This window comes from Ursus americanus, chromosome 21, assembly GCF_024610735.1.
Source record: "Ursus americanus isolate L20-20 chromosome 21, mUrsAme1.1.p, whole genome shotgun sequence".
NCBI lineage: Eukaryota > Metazoa > Chordata > Mammalia > Carnivora > Ursidae > Ursus > Ursus americanus.
The window spans coordinates 28,843,214-28,863,105 of NC_142147.1; the positions used below are offsets into that span (position 1 = coordinate 28,843,214).

Below are 19,892 nucleotides of genomic sequence, written 5' to 3' on the forward strand. Positions count from 1 at the left end.
ACTGATTTGCATATCTCTCTCAGGAGAGCCCTGAAAAAGAGTAAAAAGTGGTTTACAATAGTGGGAAGAAATGCATAGCATGTTTCTCAGTTCAAGAGAGGAAAAGTCTTTCCTTGACCAGAGATGGGACTCTTTCCAAGACTTCTGAACTGATTGTAGTTTTCTCCTGAAATTCAAGCCTAAGGCAAAAAAAAAAAAAAAAAAGAAAAAAAAGAAAAGAAAAGAAAAAAGTAGCAAATTATAGCCTTCGAGAACCCTTGGATGTTTCCACAAACTAGTCCCTGATGAGTCTGTAGGTGCTTAGAAGATATGGATTTGTGTACAGAAAAATGAGAAAGGATTGTCCTTTGTCTCTGATAGGAAAAACACACACACCGGCACGTGTCCTTGGGCTCTTTGCAAAAACTTCTTAGGATGGCAGTTCTCAGAAGACAACAACGAGGTAGGCAGGATCCTGCTTAGTTCCCAGAAGCCGTCTTCTTATGATAAGTGCTCCTTATACACTTCTCCCTGGGGCATTACCGTGACAGGGATTGTGGTCACCACCTGATTTTGAAACACAAATCTTTTGATTCTTTCAAACACCCAGAGGAAGATAAGCAGGATACTAACATACTGGATCCAGGCAAACTTGATCATTTCCCAGAATCCGGGTAGATATGTATAGACAGTTAAGGAGCCACAGATGGTATTTTCTAAGTGGAAGTTAAACCAAAGGCTTAGTTTAGACGGGAAATGGCAAAAATGTTTCAAATACTCTTAAGATAAAAAGGATGATAAAAGATTATTAAGGCATAAATATGGATGATTTTGACCTGGGAGAATTGCCCAGAAAGAAATATGAAGAGGAAATAAGTAATTTTTTCCCCCTAAATGAACAGCAGACGGAGTCATTTCAGTGGGGCCACAACACTGTAGCCATTCCCAGTCGAAGGCCTCCCACATCTGTTCCTTCTTCCTTCTTGGGATGATGGAGGAACCCTCCTTTTTCAAAACTGAGCTACTGTGGCTCCTTAACAGAAAGGATATGAAATGACTTCCATCGGGTATCGGATGACAGCGTGAATCACAAATGGAGCTTCAGCAGCCCTTCCCACCAGCCAGATGGGGTGGGGGTCTATCAGGACGGTGGTTACTGTAATACAAGCAGGAGTTAGTCCATGAATGCTCTCTCAATAAGGTAATGAGGGCTAGAAAAGTACTCTATAACCGCTCAGCAAATTCCGCATGGCAGAACTTATTCCAAAGAAATGATTCAAAAGGAGAGAGAACTGATGTGCAAATCTGCTCACAAATTATTCACTAAAATACTTGTCAAAATATTTATGTTAGGGGGTGTCTGGGTGGCTCAGTTGGTTAAGCGTCTGCCCTCGGTTTAGGTCATGATCCTGGAGTCCTAGGATTGAGCCCTGCATCGGGCTCTTGGCTCAGCGGGTAGTCTGCTTCTCCCTCGGCCTCTCCCCCGCTCCATGCGCTCTCTTTCTCAAACAAATAAATAAAATCTTAAAAAAAAATACAAAAAAAAATCGGATCCTAAAATATTTCTAAACTATGATAAGAGCTGTATAAAAAAAAAAAACTGCTATGGACAAAGACTAGAAGGAATAAAGAAAGAAAAGTTGTAGATGAGTGGTTTTTGTCTCAAAATACCGTCAGGTTTGGAGTAATGCCACCAGTGTATTACTAAAAAATCAGGAAGAAATACTGGAATTGCAGTCCTCCTATTTGATAAATATGTATATATAGTATTCATGATGTCTGGTTGCCAAGTAATGCTTCAGATGCCTTTAGAGAAAACCTCAGACCACCAACCAGCCAAGTGTGCTGAGTCAAGTACATTGGGCTGGCCTGACAGCCTTTCCTCCATAAGGGATGGACACACGCTGCCTTCAGCCAGAACCTTGGGCCCTCTGTTCTACCACAACTCTTATATGGGGTAAGTCACTCGCATTCCTCAGTTCTACCTGAAAACTAGGGATAGCAATTTGTCTTTGGCTTCTTTTATAAGTGTGGTAGTGGGGACCAACTCAATTAGGTGTTTATATAAAAAAGGAAATCTATCAAGCCAGTGGTGGGATAAATATGGCACTTAATAAATACAGCACATAACTCAGCACTCACCTGCTGGACTCTAAGAGTAGTGGTATGGTGGGGTGGGGTGTGGGTCTTTAGATCAGGAGGGAAAGGACAAATCCCGGCAGCCTGTTCCCCTCCCATTACTGAGTATTCACTAGTACTGATATTTTCAAGGGCTCCGATTCTCTTTTTTTAAAGATTTTATTTATTGTCAGAGAGAGTGAGCACAAGTGGGGGGAAAGCAAGCTCACCACTGAGCAGAGAGCCCAATGTGGGACTAGACCTCAGGACCCCAGGATCATGACCTGAGCCGAAGGCAGACGCTTAACCGACCAAGCCACCCAGGCGCCCCAAGGGCTCCAATTCGGTTTTTGTCCAATGGTCCCACTAACCTGGAAGGTCCTTGAGAAGCGGCTGAATGAACTATACCTATGACTCACCATTCCTTTCCTGGTAAGCAGCAACAATGCGGGTGAGGTCGTAGTCAGAGGCAAAAGGGCTGGTCCCGTTAATTACAGACACCTGGGAAATGGCAGGAGGCCATGGAGTAAGCCCCCAGCCACTTCTCCACTCCTCTTTCCACCCCTCCGCCCACCCATGCTGATCTCAAGGACCACCCTTTTGTGCTTGGTGACCTACTCCAGCATCAGTAATCCTTTTTTCAAGGATGGATGGATGGTGACCACCCCTGCCCCGGGCCGCCTTGCAACAATTTAAATCATCTACATTCAGTCTTCCCTTAAAAAAAAAAAAAAGATTTACTTACTTTAGAGCGACAGAGAGCAGAAGCATGAGTGAAAAGGGCAGAGGGAGAGGGAGAGAGAACCTCAAGCAGCCTCTGGGCTGAGCACGGAGTCCAACACGGGGCTCGATCTCATGACCCTGAGATCACGACCTGAGCCAAAACCAAGAGTTGGATGCTCAACCCAGGCACCCCTAAGTTTATCTGGAACAGTCCTGGTTTATGCCTGTAGTAACTGATAATATCACTCTTTCATTTTCAAAAGTAGCCCACCCCAACTTACATGGGCTCTCTTGGGATAAAAGAAAGGTTAGTGATGAGTGACCACAAGCACGAGTTCTAGCATTGGACAGATGATTTATGGCTCTGTTACCTTCAAGTGCCAGGACATTGGGAAAATTACTTAATCTCTGTCTGCCTCAGTTTCCTTATGTGTAAAACGAGAGTTCATTCTTTCAACACGTCTGAGTGCTTACAATGTGCCAGGCCTGGTTTTAGACTCCGGGGTGACAGTGGAGAAGATGTCAGTGCTTTTAGCACTGGGGGAGACAGTAAGCAAACAAACCGAAAACTTATCTTTACCATTTCCAGTAGAAGTAAGGAAAATCAATCTGGATGAAGGATGATGGGCAGGGAGGAGAATGCTCTTTAGAAAGAAGCATCAGGAAAGGGCTGTGTTCAGGGACATTTAGACAGGGACCCGAGTGGAATGGGAGAGCAAGCTATGTGGATACGTGGCAGAGGGAAAGGCCAACGGCAAAAACTCGGGGTGGGGGGGCAGGAGCTGCTCTGTGGGTTTGAGGAACAGCAAAAGGGCTGGTTTGGCTCAAAAGGAGCACGGGGGCCCGTGACAGGATGAGCGGCTGGAGAGCTGGGGAATGACAGGAGCCGGCATCTCTGAGGCAGCCTTGACAGCCGAATGAGATGACAAATCCCTACCCCTTCACTCGGGGCTGGCATACGTGACATGCTTAGTGAGCGGAGGTGACTTATGACTTCCCCAGTGTTATACATAAGTCACGTGTGTGTGCACACGGGCACACCCGCAAACAATAAAAAATTCAGTTCTTCAAGACAGGCTTTTGTTCTCTTTTTAGATGCAAATACAGGTGTATCTGTCTCTATATTTGGAAAGAATTCATGGCAAGAATTCCTCAGAAATCCTCTTCTGTGCCACCCACAGAAAAATGCTATTTCCAACTTTCACGTCTCCCTTTTCAAAGAGCCTGATGAACAGTAACATAGAGAAACAAGAGAGATGGACAGTTCGGAGCCTCCTTACATTGTATCGGACATCGAGGCCACCGCAGCTCAGGGGCTGCTTCTGCTGCAGCCTCAGGTCCCCGTTCACAGAGAGCTGGGACCCTGGAACGGCGAAGGAGGACTGGAGAAACGCCATGCTCTGCATCACGAACGTGGACATCCTCTGAAATCGTTAGAAGGAGAGACAGTTTCGGGCAGATCTGAAGGCTCTGGGTCCTCAGCACTGGCCCCCCTCCCCGTCTGTGGTGGCAGCCTCCTAGTCCCTCCAACCCCCGGCTGGCCATGCAGGAAGCTCTCTGCCCGAACCCTCTGAGCTATCGATAGCTCAAATTCATTAATATGGCCCCAACGAGAAACGTGCCATTTGCCTCCATTAAATCCCGAACTACACCTCAGAGGAGAGCCTTCTGCAGCGTGGGTTTTCCTAGGAATCAGGCAGGGCTCAGTTCTATGAAAGCACAGAAAGGAGGGGAGGGGCTTCCCTAAGGAACCGACTCACGTGCAATTGGTAGGAGAAAGTCAAGATCAGCTGCACACCCAGAACGTGCTCCGTGGACTGCAGGGGAAGCTCTAGTTTAAAATGTAACATATCCATTTTCCCATCCTGGTTCCTGTCTTCTTCTCGAGTCTAGGAAACCCAAAGACAGCCAGTGGTCCTGGTCCTTAACACGTCTGGGAAGAATCCGTGTCCCTGCTGTAACACAATGACCCACTGTTCTGCTATACACGGGATTTAGCTCCCTCACCGGAAGAAAAAGGAAGATAAATAGGTATAAGGGGATCAGTAGAGGGGAAAGAGACCCGATGTGCTGGCCCCTTCACACTCGTGCTTCTCAAATATTCAAGGGCCACACTGAACAGGAACACCCGGATGGCATTTTGTTGTTGTTGTCTCCTTTGATCTTTTTAGTTTTGTTGCTGGTGTTTCCTTTTTCTTCTTTAGAAACACGTCTGAGTTTGGACGGAATATTTAAATAGCACGTTAGAATTGACTTCCTCTCCAGGAGTCCTTTTTTTTTTTTTTTTTTTTTAATAGAAAAGAAACGGATCCTCATCATTATGCATTCATTCCCCAAACAGACTCAGGAGAAAAACACCAAACTCTATCCTTTCTTCAACCACAAGTGTCTTTGCTTCAGACTATCGACACTGGAAGTCACTCTTATCATTGCCGTCGGGGCTTGAAAGCCTCCTGCATCTTTCAGTGCCAATCAATAGAGTGAAAAAGGAAGCTAAAATAATCAGCAAATCATTAAAGCTACACAGATAGTTTATAAATTATGGACACAAAAGTAGGGAAAACAGAGATCTAAGGAGGGAAAAAGACAAATGACAGCTCATAAAAAAACACCAGAATCCAGTCTTGCCGCCCATAGTCTGAACTTATGCTGACCCTAAAATGACTAACGGGAAAGCTGGCACTGAAGTAGGATCACTGGGGACATGATTCCTTGGGACAGCTCTGGATCTTGTTGCTACAAGCGATCCTTTTCCCCTGTAGGTTCCCAGAAGGATTCTACCATGGCATATCAACATTCCCACTGGCATGCTCCGGGAACAGGTTCCTTTTGCTTTCCACTGTCATTATTATGCGAGGAAGAGATTCTTTGTTCTTTTTCAGGCTCCTAAGGTTGATTGAGATGAAGCTATCTCAGTTTTCAGAAGCTTTCAATCATGTCTTTCCTTCAGACAATAATGTCCTTATCCTAGGCCTTGTTATAGAGAAACCTACCCTTTCTCTTCTGTTGGATTCTGTTTTCTCTGTCCTGTTCCATCAGCTTCACAGGTGTAGGGGAGGGCTATCTGTTACCAGGGCTGACGATCAAGTTACTGAGGCAATTATGTATTAGCAATTATGAGTAGAACGGAAAAGAGGCTGCCTTGTCTTCCTGTGAATTTTCTTCAGTTGGGAAGACTTGCAAGACAAAGTCGGATTCACTCTCTGTAGTAGACCCGTACCTTCTGGATCTTTAGGGTTGGAGAGGAAGACAAAGATCAAATGTCTAAATTTGCGAGACAGGCAGGATACTGGCTGGGCGGAATTGCCAGAAGAATCCAGACCCCAACACAGTGTGGGAGGGAGAAAAATGCATTTATTCACTGGATCTTTACAATAAAGCCTGAGCTAAGCAAAGCAAGTATTATCCCCACTGCACAGACGAGAAAATTGAGGTTCAGGGAGATTGATGGATTTATTGGGTGTGGCTAGTAATGGTAAAGATTTGAAACCATGTCTGACTTCAAATCTGGTCCTCTTTCCAGGACTAAAATGTCCAGACTTAAAAAACAAAACCCAAACCAAAAAAACCCTCAAGGAGAAAATGGTGGCTTTAAGATAAATCTTTTTGCAAAGAGCCGCATCAAAAGTTTGAAAGCAAGTCAGTACACTGTTCGTGCACACATTTTTACTCTATGTTCACACAGGATAGAAACCTGGCACAGCACCATAATTAGTGTCTGCTTGTTAAATTCACTCATTATTCTGTCAAGTATTTTTTTTTTAGGGGTCTACTATGTGATGAGGGAACGGAAGGCAAGCTGAAGACAAAGCAGAAGCTGACACCCTGCAACCCCCCCCCCCCCATGGGATGTATGTGACATTCCTCAGGCACTCCTGGCTGCCCTAAAGGACAAAGAAACAGTCCTTACTACCTACAGCCCATTGACAAGTCCTTGAAACAGGCACAGTGACATTCCTCTAGGAGTTCAGCTGCCTGGATGTTAATATTTTGCTAAGGGCAAAAGGCAGCCCTAGCCTGACCCCCTCCCCTCCACCAAGATCCTGTAAGTCTACTTTAGATCCTGTAAGTCTACTTTAACGTATACAAATTCCTTTGGAAACTTCCTTTATCTCTAACCCCCCCCCCCAAGATACGTGTTGGCAATCATCCCCCAAGCATATGGCCCACCGATATACATCTGAAGGGTCTCGTGACTCAGGTTTTATTAGACAGTAATAAATGACCTTTTCCCAACAACAGCTAGCCCCCTCAAGGTCCTGGAAACCTTGCTTCCAAAATTCCTTAGACACTTATGCTATCCCTAACCCCCTCCCAACTTGAGGGTATATAATGGGCCATTCCTCACAACCCCGGGGCAGGAGCTCTTTCTGCCCACGGGTCCCGTCCCCGTGCTTTAATAAACCACCATTTTGCACCAAAGACGCCTCAAGAATTCTTTCTTGGTCATCAGCTCTGGACTCAACCCCACTGAATCTCACTTATATTCCCCAACCTCATCACTATGTGCCAGGCACTGTCAGGTGCTGGAAATATAATGGCAAACAAAATAGACAAACTCCTTACCCTAATCAGGCTTACATTCCCAGCCAGGGAGGCAGAAAATAAATCAATAAACAAATAAATGTGGTAAGAACCACAAAGAGAAATGAAGCAGGCTTTAATTACAGAATGACAGGGTAGGATTTCACAACCATTTTTATAGAAAATATTAAGGAAATCTGACTGTGGGAGGCCAGAATGAAGTGAGGCGGAGAGGCACAGAAATATCTAGGGGAAGGACGATCCCTGCTGACAAACCGCACCTGCTCTGCGCTCCACATGAAGTGGGTCAGTGCTTACGGGAGCAACGAGGCCGGTGCAGCCGAGTGAGTGAGAAGGAGGGAGGTGGTCTCTTGCTCGTGCTCTCTTGCTATCTGTCTCTCTCAAATAAGTAAATACGATTTTATTTACTTAATTGAGAGAGATAATGAGAGTACAAGAGGGGGGAGAGGGAGAAGCAGGCTCCCCACTGAGCAGGGAGCCCCAACGTGGGCCTTGATCCCAGGACCCCGGGATGATGACCCAAGCCGAAGGCAGACACTTAACCAACTGAGCCACCCAGGGCTCCACAGCAGCTATTTTAAGATACCCAGAGAGGACACATTGTGACTTCAGAGATGTGAAAACTGTATCTCAAGACACTACGATGCTCTCCACTCATTTTCCTGCACCTCCTATTGCCTTCAGACCCCATAGACTCTGGGTCCACACATGTCTTAAAGAGCTAAGTGAGGCTCGTTGAAGGGAGAGTTCACCCTGTGCTTGTTCCTTCTGTCCTTAACAACAATAGCAACAAGAAACTCGGACTTATAAAGCATTAAAACCACAGGGACTTTAGAGACACCGTTCAAGGTGAGCTGACCAAAGAAGCAGCAAGGCCGTTTCCGGCTTCTGAGCCATTTTCCCAAATTAGCAATCACAAAACCACCCCCCAGCATTTGGTCAAACCTTGACCTGAAACCACTGCTTCTCCAGTCTCCTGCGCAGTTTCTCAGACAGGCTGCAGTTAGTCTAGCTTTACCTTGGGAGTTGGGAAAAAAAGTATTTTGTTGCAATAAGGGTTAAGAGTATATGATACAGGGGTGCCTGGGTGGCTCAGCTGTTAAGTGTCTGCCTTTAGCTCAGGTCATGATCCGAAGGTCCTGGGATCAAGCCCCGCATCAGGCTCCCTGCTCAGTGGGGAGCCTGCTTCTCCCTCTCCCACTCCCCTTGCTTGTGTTCCCTCTCTCGCTCTCTCTGTCAAATAAATAAAATAAAATAAAATAAAATAAAATAAAATAAAAAGAGTATATGATACAGAATGACAAACACTTGTGTGGCAGTCTTGACTATTTGGTTAACAACAAAGCAAATGAGTGTATTGTGTAAGACTGACGAATCACAGACCTGTACCCCTGAAACAAATAATACTATATTTAAAAAAAAAAGAACTAAGCAAACGATATCACTTCGCTGAGTCTTGGTTTCTTTACCCGTAAAACAGGGGTATAACCTCTACATCACATGGTTACTATAAGGATTAAAGACGTAATATATGTAAAAAAAAAAAATTAAGAGTTAACACTCAGTGATTATCACAGGCCAAGTACTATGTAAAGGACTTTAAATGTATTATTTAATGATGAAATGCTAAGCATATGCCTAAAACATAGTAAATCAACAGTAATTTTTATTCTATGGCTCATAAGTATATCACCAGGGGATCACCTACCTGCTTTAAAACAAAACTGAGACATAATTCACATACCATTAAATTACCTAAAATATAGAGTTTAGTAGATTTTAGGATAGTCATGAAGTTGTGCAGCTATCACCCCTACCTAATTCCAATTTCAAAATGTTTTCATCATCCAAAACAGAAACCCTATGCCCATCAGCAGCCACTACCCATCTCTCCCCACCCCACATTCCCCCAGCCCCTGGAGCCCCTACGTTCTTATCTCTACAGATGGGCCTCTTCTGAACATTTCATATAAATGCAATCAGACACTGTGCTATCTTGTGGCTGGATCCTTTCACTTAGCATGTTTTCAAGATTCATCCATGCTGTAGCATGTATCATGACTCCATTCCTTTTGGTGGCGGAATAACATTCCGTTATACGGCTACAACACATTTTGTTTATCCATTCATTTGCTGATGGACATCTGGGTTGTTTCCCCCTTTTTTGCTATTAGGAATAAAGCTGCTATGAACACTTGTGTATGAGTTTTTGTGTAGACATAACTCTTCAGTTCTCTTGGGTACACATATACCTAGGAGGGGAGGTGCTGGGAAATACGGTAATTCTACGTTTTACCTTTTGAGGAACTGCAAACTATTTTCCAAAGCTGCCCTGTCATTTTATGTACCTACCTGCTTTTAAATTTTTATTTTTTGGCTTGTTTTTGCCTTACTTGGGCCCTTTCTAAATTTTCCTTTAAAAATTATTGTCATTATGGGGCACCCGGGTGGTGCAATCGGTTGAGCGTCTGACTCTTGGTTTCGCTCAGGTCATGATCTCAGGGTTGCCAGATCGAGCCTCACATGGGGCTCCGTGGCTCAGTGGGGAGTGTGCTTGAGATTCTCTCTCTCCCTCTGCCCTTCCCCCTGCTGATGTACTCTCTCTAAAATAAACAAAGAAATCTTTAAAAATTGTCACTATAATCTAAAAATCTTGAACGTATATTACGTTTTCATGACACAAAATTTAAAAGGTACAAAAGGATATAGAGTAAAAAAAGCTTCTCTCCCACCCTAACCTCAGCCACTTAGTTCCCTCCCCAGAGCAATCAGTGTTGTCTTTTGAATCCTTCCAGAGTGAGGAAGAGCATTCATGTACGTTTATGTATACACACCCAAACATATATTCTTTGATATTTTTTCTATTTTTATGTGAAAGGAAGCATATTATATACGATTTTTGTTTTTTCTACTTATCAATTTCTTTTGGAGGTAATTCCACATCAATATATAGAGATCTGCTTTATTTAAAAAAAAACAGCTGTGCAACATTCCACTGGGTTTATGTACCACAATTTCTCTCTCTCTCTCTCTTTTTTTTTTTTGAAGATTTTATTTAGTTTTTTGACAGAGACAGCCAGCGAGAGAGGGAACACAAGCAGGGGGAGTGGGAGAGGAAGAAGCAGGCTCCTACTGGAGGAGCCTGACGTGGGGCTCGATCCCAGAACGCTGGGATCACGTCCTGAGCCTAAGGCAGACACTTAACGACTGAGCCACCCAGGCGCCCCATGTACCACAATTTCTCTGATGAGTCTTCTATTACTACATGGTTGTTTACCTTATTACAGTGCTGCAAAATGCAACTTTCTATGTATGTCATTTCACGTGTGCGCACAAACCTTAGGATACCTTACTAGAAGTGGAAGCAGGCACATGCATTTGTAATTCTGATAAATATGGACAAATATTGGGGCACCTGGGTGGCTCAGTCAGTTAAGCGTCTGCCTTCAGCTCAGGTCATGACCCTGGAGTCCTGGGATAGAGTCCTGTGATGACGGGCTCTCTGCTCAGCAGTGAGAGATTAAAAAAAGGCATCTCAATATATTCGTTGCATTCCTCTAAACATGAGTGTGACTTCCTATGTTTAAGAGTCACATGTGTTTTTTCTTCTTTGAACTGTTTACATACTTTGCCCGTTTTTCTATTAGGTGGTTAGTCTTTTATTTATAGATCTATAGGCACTTTCTGTTAGGAAAATGAGCTTTTTACAAATGATACAAATGATAAAACTTTTTTCCTAGTTGTATTAGTGTTTTGATTTGTGCTTATGGTTTTAACATGCCAATAATTTTTTTCAAGATCTTATTTATTTATTTGAGAGAGAGAGTGTGCGCGTGTGCACAAGCGGGTCTATGAGCAGAGAGATACGCAGATTCCCCACTGAGAGGGGAGCCTGAAGCAGGGCTCGATCCCAGGAACCTGAGATCATGATGTGGGCCAAAATCAGATGCTTAACCGACTGAGCCACGCAGGTGCCCCTATTCCATATTTTAAATTGAATCTTGATCTATCCGGACGTTAATTCTGGTGTACGGTCTGAACACTGGCTTCATTTTAACTTTTTCCAGATGGCTTTCCAGTTGTCCCTATACCATTTTATTGTATAAGTCATCTTTCACCACTGATTTAAAATGCCACCTTCATCATATTTAAGTCCTTTTCTATACTTTTTATGCAAGTCCCCCAAGCCACACTGCTTTATTTATTATGGCTTTAAGGTATAGTTTCATATCTGGGGGTGCTATTCTCCTCTTACCCTTCTCTTTCTCCTAGAATATTTCCTTCTTTTTCCATATGGCAGTCTGTCCCCCCAAATTGTCATGTTTTCACCGAGAATGCATTAAAATTATAGATCAACCAAGGGAGAAGAGATAGCTCTATGATGTTGAATTTTCCTACCCAAGAATATGACAGAGTACCATTTTTTATCTCCTTTGTGTCATTCATCAGTCTACTTAAAGTTTTACTCATATAGATCTTGCACATTTCTTTTTCTAAATATTTATTTATTTATTCACATTTATTTATTTATTTATTTATAAAGTAGGTTCCATGCCCAGCCTGGAGCCCAATGCTGGGTTGAACTCACAACTGTGAGATCAAGACCTGAGCTGAATTAAGAGTTGGATGCTTAACTGACTGAGCCACCCAGGAGCCCCCACTTTTTAAAAGAAATTTTTTTAAGTATACATTTCTTGTTAAGCTTATTCCTAATAAGTTTATCTTTTGGGGTTGCTGTTGAGATCTGTACTTTCACCATATCTTCTAGCTCATTTATTTGTATCTCCTGATTTCAAACTATTCTTAAACGAAGAGCTCAGCTGGAAAGGAAGCAAATCATTTACTGAAAAAGAACGCAGATGACATAGTTCATAGATTTCTTACAGACTCTGGTCTAGAATGGAGGGGGGAAAAGGAATAGGAAAAAGGAGATTTGGTTTTGTGTTTTATAGTATAAAATTACCCAGTGTTAAAAAGGATTAATCACTCTGGGCACCATAAAAATAGAGGCAGTCTTGGTTTCATGGATCAAAAATTGACACACACACACACACACACACACACACACACACACACAAGAAGCAGAGGGAACATGGGCAGTGCTCTCGAGGGAATAGTTCCTGGTCACTGAGATAAGAGCCAAACTAACTAGCAGTCCACTGGAGAGCCAATCCGTTGTAGTGGATGAACAAATGAAAAGAACAAATGAATGAAACCTAATGCTATCTCGTTGCTTTCACTTCAACTTTTCATGATTATGTCTTAGACTTAAGTAACGAGAGAGTATGATAGGGAGGAATACACAGATGTAATGAAAACGAAAAACATCTATCCAAAACTTAAAAGACAGGTAATGTTAACCTAAAGTAAAACTAACAAGGGGCTCCTGGGTGGCTCAGTTGGTTGAGCATCAGACTCTTGACTTCCACGCAGGTCATGATCTCAGGGTCAGGGGAGTGAGCACTGTCTCCTAGCATGGAGCCTGATTAAGATCCTCTCTCTCCCACCTCTGTCCCTCTGCTCCGAACACCAGCCACCCCCCCACCTAGTACTCTCTCTCTCTCTCTCAAAAAAAAACTAACGAAGTTAATATTTTGTTTGGAATAAAAAAACCATTTTGTTTCTACTTGTGGAAAGGAAACACATGCATGCAGAGCACCAGAAATACAGTGGGTATACAGTGAAAAGTAAGGGTACCTTGACACGGCCTCTCATCCACAGTCACCCTTCCCCACATGCATTATCATCTCAAATAAGAATAAAAATAGGCAGGGGCGCCTGGGTGGCTCAGTCGGTTAAGCGTCTGCCTTCGGCTTAGGTCACGATCCCAGGGTCCTTGAACTGAGTCCTGCATCAGGCTCCCTCCCCATTCAGCAGGAAGCCTGCTTCTTCCTCTCCCTCTGCCTGCCTCTCCCCCTGCTTGTACTCTGTCAAATAAATACATAAAATCTTAAAAAAAAAAAAAAAAGAATAAAATTAGGCAACATGTCATGATTAGTGAGGAGTTATTGATGGAAATCTGTCTCCTACTCCAGTTCTATTTTTCAAAATCAATTTGAAAGACCTGATCATTTAAGAATGAAAAGTGTTCAACAATGTTTGTTACAAAACCCAGAAGACTTCCAGCCCCATGGCAAATATTTTCATCTCATTTGCCTGACTATTTAGAAATCTATCTCCATCCTAGTCTTTAAATAACCTGTGCACTGGCAATTCTGGAAGTCTCAGTTTCAGGCATTCTTTACTGACTTCCCACGAGGAGAGATGAAGGTTTAGTTTTCCTGCCTCCACCCCCCCTCCCAATTGAGTTAAACTCTCATTTTGGTTAATCAATATTCAGGGTTCACATATTTATGACTACGTGAATTCTATTCCTTTCTCCCTTTTCCTTACTTTTTATTTCTCTGGATTTAATAGTTATTTGCTTGCTTAGTTTTCTATTTACTGGTACAATGTCGACAAACAGCTTGCATTCCAATTCCTCACAATTTGCTGTTTAAAGGTGTAAGATTTACTCAAAATCTTGTTCACTGCAGTATTCTCTCTAATAGTGAAAAAGTAAAAGCCCATCAAATATCCACCAACAGGGAACTAGTTAAATCTATCAGCTTTTCCATATCATGAAAATTTTATGTAGATCTTAAAAAGAATAAGGTTGATTAACAAAGGTACATGTCCCAAACTCAGCCTTTAATTTTGTGTCATTATGTATACCTGTAACTCTTTAATATTTTACAATGAGCATTCATTTTTACAATCAGAAAAAAATTAATCAGAAAAAAGTAATATGAATTATATTTTGTTTGTAGTTATTCATTAGACCAATCAGATGTAAAATTTTTTTTTTCATTTTATTTAGTTGCTGGAAGAAGGTCTGAAATTTTTTTCCCAGCTACACAAGTTGGCTTGTAGGCCAATCATCTCTGAGATGTGTAAAGCGATTCAACTTTGGAAGAAGAAAAAATAGAATTTTGTACTTCTAAAGGACAATGTTTTCAGAAAATGAGCAGAAATGGAATGATTGTAAAGAAAGCACTCACTCATCCTGAGCCAAATACTAAATTAGAGACAGTAAAATGCTTCCTTTTCATTCTGGACAACTGCTAGATGAAGTAGCATCTAATCCTACAAGCCCAGGGAGGCGGGACTGCGACCCCAGCACATTGTGGATGGGTCGCTTAACCAATCAGCGCCTCGGCTTCCACATGTCAGGTCTGCTTGAAAATGCATGCCCTTAACGGCGGTCCCTGCTACGATGCACAACCGCAGCGACTCACTGGGTTAATTTCTAAGAACAGCGCTCGGCCTTCGTGACTCAAAGAAACTTTCGAGACCACGCATCCATCAGGACAGGCCCACGGAAAGGATGGGGGGCCAGAGACAGGACCTCCCCAAGTTTCTGTAGGACACATGCTGACAGCAGTGGCTAACATTCTTGGGGCCGTGGACCGCTTGGAGAAGTCGAATGAAACAAGAGTCACTTCCCGGGAAATTAAACGCATGCTCAGGCCAATGCGCCTGTGTACACAACTTCCGTGGGTTCACGAACCCTTCCTTAAGACCCAACCTGGGCTTCCCCCGGCCGGGGCCGCTCGCGCTCTCCCCGCCACCCCCAGCCACCCCCGCCCAGTCCCGGTGGGCCTCGAAGCCCGGAGGGGAACCACGCACCGAAACGAGCGGGACGCGCAGGTGATCCCCCTGCAGCCGGTTGAAGGCGGGGAACGTGCTCCAGGCGAGGAACCCGCCGGGCTCGGGTCCCAGTAAGGCCACGAGCAGCACCTGGTGCTGGAAGCGCACGGTCGGCTGCTCCTCGTAACTGCTCCGCTTCAGCCAAAACCCTGAGGTAGAGAGGGCGGTGGGGAGGAGGTCAGGAAGGCGGGCACCGGCGCAGCGGGCCTTGGGGAGCTGTGCGCGCAACGGCCGCGAGCAGGCTCACCGTGGCTCCGGAAGGCCACCAGCAGCGGCGGGATGTACGTGAGCGAGGCGGCCAGCAGCAGGAACAGCGCGGCCTTGGAGCAGAGCCCCGCGCGGTAGCCGCGCTCCACCGGGTGAGAGAAGAGCTCGTAAAGCGCCATGAACGCCGCGCGGATTCCGGCCGCTTGCCCGGGAACCCTACGCGGTTCCAGAGGAAGGACCAAGTTTGGCTTCTCCTGGTTGCCATAGCCTTGGTCTCCACGGCAACCGACGGCGCAGGGAAAGGAACCAATAGCGAGGACGCAGGGTCCTGGCAGGAGTGGGGCTAAGCGGGGGCGGTGCCCGCTGGTGGGCGTTCGTCCTCGCTTTACGCATTACGTGCGTTTTCCAAAGGCTAAATGGAAATAGGAGGTTTCTGTACCTAGCATCGTAACCGTTTCCTGTGTTAACATCTGTGTAAAATAAGATTTTCCTAAAAAGTGACTTAAAGTCGTAACCTGCTTATGTGTCATCTGTTAATCCGCAATGTGGTTCATACTTAAATCCAACCAGTTACAGCACACCCTCCACTGCAGGAAAACACAAAACGTTAAGTGTGGCTGTGCTCCTGGCCCTGGCCCGGGCTAAGACCAAACCCCGGTCCCTTTGTCTCCAACTTTCTGTTGCTTTCACTATCCGCCATAGCAGGATAGGCACAGAAACAGGGCACCAATCCCCCAGCTCTTGGAGGGATAAAGGATAATTACCACATGGCTCTCTCTGCTATATTTCATCACCTATGCGGGGTACAAACTTGGCTACCGGTTTTAGGGAAAGCTGTGGCCTTATCACTTAAATGAATGCTTCCTCTACCACCACCACCACCACCACTACCACCTCCAACCAGTATTTTGAACATGGCAGAAGGAGGTGTTTTGTTTTTTTGTTCTGTTTTGTTTTTTACCATGGTCAACAGCCAAGTTCTTTACCAGAAAGCCCTGAAGGATCACATTGCAGTGCCAAACGATAGTGTGAGGTTTGTGGTCAGAGTGGAATCTAGGAGGTGATGCCTCTATTTTGAAGGCAACCTAGGAATGGCTTTTAGATGAAGAATACAGCTGAGATCCTAACAATACAGGTGCTTGAGGGGTCAAGACCTGACCATTTGGGAAAATCATCCAGGGTCCTCACCACAGTTCAAGATGACAATATCAGCTGTAAGATTTTGACATATCAGGTCCAGTACTACTCATCCTTGCTTTAAAGCTTTTCTGGGGTGGCAACACAGCTTTTAAATACAGCAATTGTTAGGCTTAAATCTATATTTTGATTCTGACATTACACCGTATCTATGATTTAAGTGAATGACTTTCATTTATTGAAATACTATTAAAACCGTATGATTTCACTCATATGTGGAACTTAAGAAAACAAATGAGCAAAGGGGAAAAAAAGACAAACTAGAAAACAGACTATATATTACTATATAGAACATATATAGAACAAACAGATGGTTACCGAGGGGAGGTGGGTGGGGTATGGGTGAAATAGGCAAAGGGGATTAAGAGTGCACTTATCTTGATGAGCACTGAGTAATATATGGAATTGTTGAATCAGTATATTGTACACCTGAAACTAATATAACACTGTATGTTAACTACACTGAAATAAAAATTAAAAAATAAACAACCATTAAAATAAGATTCCAGAATGGATGGTTCTAGTGTCGCCTCCTGAGAGTAGCTCTACACTGGAGGAAGGAGGTGTTTGCCTTCAAAGTTCCTTCTTTCAGCAAAAGGAAACACATACTGTACTGCTGAGACACAGGATGGTGACTGCTAAGAATTTAGGTGTGTGAAGTGCCTCCCCTGAGATGCCATGAGCTTTGCAAAAGTATTTAATAATAATGGTTATTAATATCTATTCTTTGCTCCCATGATTTGAAGAAGCTAGTCTTTGTGGTTTTATTTTGATTCTTTAAGAGGGAACAATAGTTTTCAAAAATGCTAAAGATCTGTGTATATTGTGTCATTTAAAAAAATTTTTTTTTACTTGCCAGAGGGAGAGAGAGAGAGAGCACAAGCAGGGGTGAGGGGCAGAGGCATGGGGAGAAGCAGCCTCCCTGCTGAGCAAGGAGCCCCATGCAGGGCTTGATCCCAGGACCCTGGGATCATGACCTGAGCTGACGGCAGACGCTTAACTGACTAACCACCCAGGTGTCTCTGTGTCATTTTAATATATACATAACTGAGAACTTACTTCTTAGTTTCCATTTCCGTAATTTACAATTTACTTTTTAAAAAGATTTATCTATTTTCGAGAGAAAGAGAGCGTGCGAGCAAGGAGAGAGAGAGAGGGAGACAAGCAGACTCCTCACTGAGCCAAAACCAAGTTAGACAGTTAATGGACTGAGTCACCCAGGCACCCCTTCATACAATTTACTTTTAAGGACAAAGAGAGTTGTTCTCTTAAAACTACACATTTTTATCATGTTCTTTTCCTTTCTAGAAGCTCCCATTCAGGGTATCTTCAATCAGTTTAGAATGCCTGAATGTTTGCATCAGGGCTTAACAGCATTTCTACATCGCTTCCCAGTTCCCTCTTCCAACCCCAGCCTTTGTTTCTTTTTTTTTTTTTTTAAGATTTTATTTATTTATTTGACAGAGATAGAGACAGCAAGGGAGAGAGGGAACACAAGCAGAGGGAGTGGGAGAGGAGGAAGCAGGCTCCCAGCGGAGGAGCCTGATGTGGGGCTCGATCCCAGAACGCCGGGATCACGCCCTGAGCCAAAGGCAGACACTTAACGACTGCGCCACCCAGGCGCCCCCCAGCCTTTGTTTCTATCTATTAAGGGAAGTTTATCCTTTGGAAAATGTACTCTTCTCTCTGAAGCATAAGATTCACATTCTCTGTGAAGTCTTTCTTGATAAACCTCACTTGGTTTGGTGTCAGCCCCCATTGCCCTAACCATCCCTCAGCGTCCATGTTCACAGACCTCTCCAACATTTGAAATTTATTCTGCATGTTTTATAAGTCTGCTAATATGTAATTGAATACTTTCATTATCCTATTTTTTCTTCTGACTCACCTTTTCAACTAGCCACCCCCTCAAGGAAGGCATTTGGTTTCTTTAGAACCTTCAGTAAGCTAAATATAATGACCCCATAAGTAAAGAAGATGATGCATATCATCAGGACAGATCAGAGAAACCAATTAGAATGGTGAGCTGGAAAAAGACATCAAGAAAGTAGGTAAAGATAGAAGACAGAAAGACACTGCACCATATTGAGACCATCAGGTTACATGCCTGTAAGTGGGTGACTGACGGGATCTTTCCCCTGAGAAGTATACGAAGGTCTTCCAGGTGCAAGATGGTGTACACATGCCTTGGATCAGGATACAATGACCAGTTCTGTAAAAGGAAGCAGGGATCTTCAGTCCAATTTCAAACTCCTCCACTGATTCACTGACTGTCCAATGGTGAACACCCCCCTTGATGCCTCAGTGTTTAATTCTATTTGCAAAATAGGTATTTTCAATTTTTCACTTACTGTTTAGCTGATCTCATCCAGTTCAATAGCTTTAAATACTTCTCTCTTGAATTTGAGACTCATAGACCTATTCACTTACTCCACATCTTCATTTGGATGTGTCTCTTGGGAATCTCAGACTCAATATATCCAAACCAAACTTTGATTCTCACTCCCCCAAGCTGGCTCCACCCTATTTCAGTAAATGGCAATTCCATCCTTCCAAAAACCCTGACTTTGACTTGTTCCTCGTACTTCATACCCAATCTATCATCAAATTTTGTTGGCTCTACCTTCAAAATGTATCTAGAGTACAACTGCTTCCCACCACCCCCACAGACACTATCTTGGTCTAGGCCAACATCATCTTCCACTTGGATTATCACAACAGTTTCTTAACTGTTCCCCTGGCCTCCATTCTCAACCCCTTATAGTCTGCCTACAAAGAAGCTAGCCTACTCACTTCAAAAGGAAAGCCATACCATGTCACACCTCTGCTTAAAATCCTCCACTGACTTCTCATGTCATTCTAAATTAGACCCAAAGTTCTTCACATGGAATTCAAAGCTCCATAGTTTTGTTATACATCTCTTTGATCTCATCTTCTAACATACTCCCCCTTGTTTATTCAGCTCCAGCCACAAGGGGTTCCTTCTTATCTCTAGATCCCTTCCTGTCCCTATGTCAACTACTTTACCTAATTAGCATTCTATCCCACCATCACTCATCACCAATCCTGCTTTACTTTCTAGAGAGAACCTCCCATTACCTGACATCTTTATTTTTCACCTTGTCCCACTAGAATGCAAACTCCACGACAGCAGAGGTGTTGTCTGTTCTGTTCACTGCTTTCCCCCAATACCTAGAACAGAGCTCCTGTATGCAGCAGTAATAATTTCCAGGTATGAAATTCAAAGGATTTTTCACTTCATTAAAAACAAGCAAGCAAACAAAAACCTACTTTGTTTGCTCAGACAATCTTAAAATAACCAAAATACTTCTAGAATGAAGCTAGATTCCACAGCATCTATCAGGAATTACAACTATAGGAAATGATGAATGGCAATGTTCAAACGTGCAAGCCTTTCAGATGCATCAGAATCA

The 19,892-nt window shown here is 43.7% G+C and overlaps 1 protein-coding gene across 1 annotated transcript; it reads right to left on the bottom strand.

Moving 5' to 3' along the window:
* Positions 1 to 190: 190 nt before the first annotated feature.
* TMEM231 (transmembrane protein 231) lies at positions 191 to 15,561 on the bottom strand. The gene is made up of 7 exons (XM_045796025.2): positions 15,302 to 15,561; positions 15,034 to 15,203; positions 4,581 to 4,709; positions 4,101 to 4,244; positions 2,517 to 2,598; positions 1,030 to 1,135; positions 191 to 661 (listed from the first exon to the last, which is right to left on the bottom strand). Exons 1-7 carry the CDS (start codon positions 15,438 to 15,440, stop codon positions 481 to 483), a joined length of 951 nt encoding a protein of 316 aa, XP_045651981.2. The 5' UTR covers positions 15,441 to 15,561; the 3' UTR covers positions 191 to 480.
* Positions 15,562 to 19,892: the final 4,331 nt, after the last annotated feature.

Excerpts from the sequence above, each read along its gene's own strand:
- TMEM231 (XM_045796025.2), bottom strand. The coding sequence starts at position 15,440 with ATGGCGCTTTACGAGCTCTTCTCTCACCCGGTGGAGCGCGGCTACCGC. Across the intron at positions 2,599-4,100 it reads GCCTCGATGTCCGATACAAT|GTGTCTGTAATTAACGGGAC; the intron begins GTAAGGAGGCTC and ends GCCATTTCCCAG. Across the intron at positions 662-1,029 it reads TACCCGATGGAAGTCATTTC|ATATCTACCCGGATTCTGGG; the intron begins ATATCCTTTCTG and ends AACTGTCTATAC.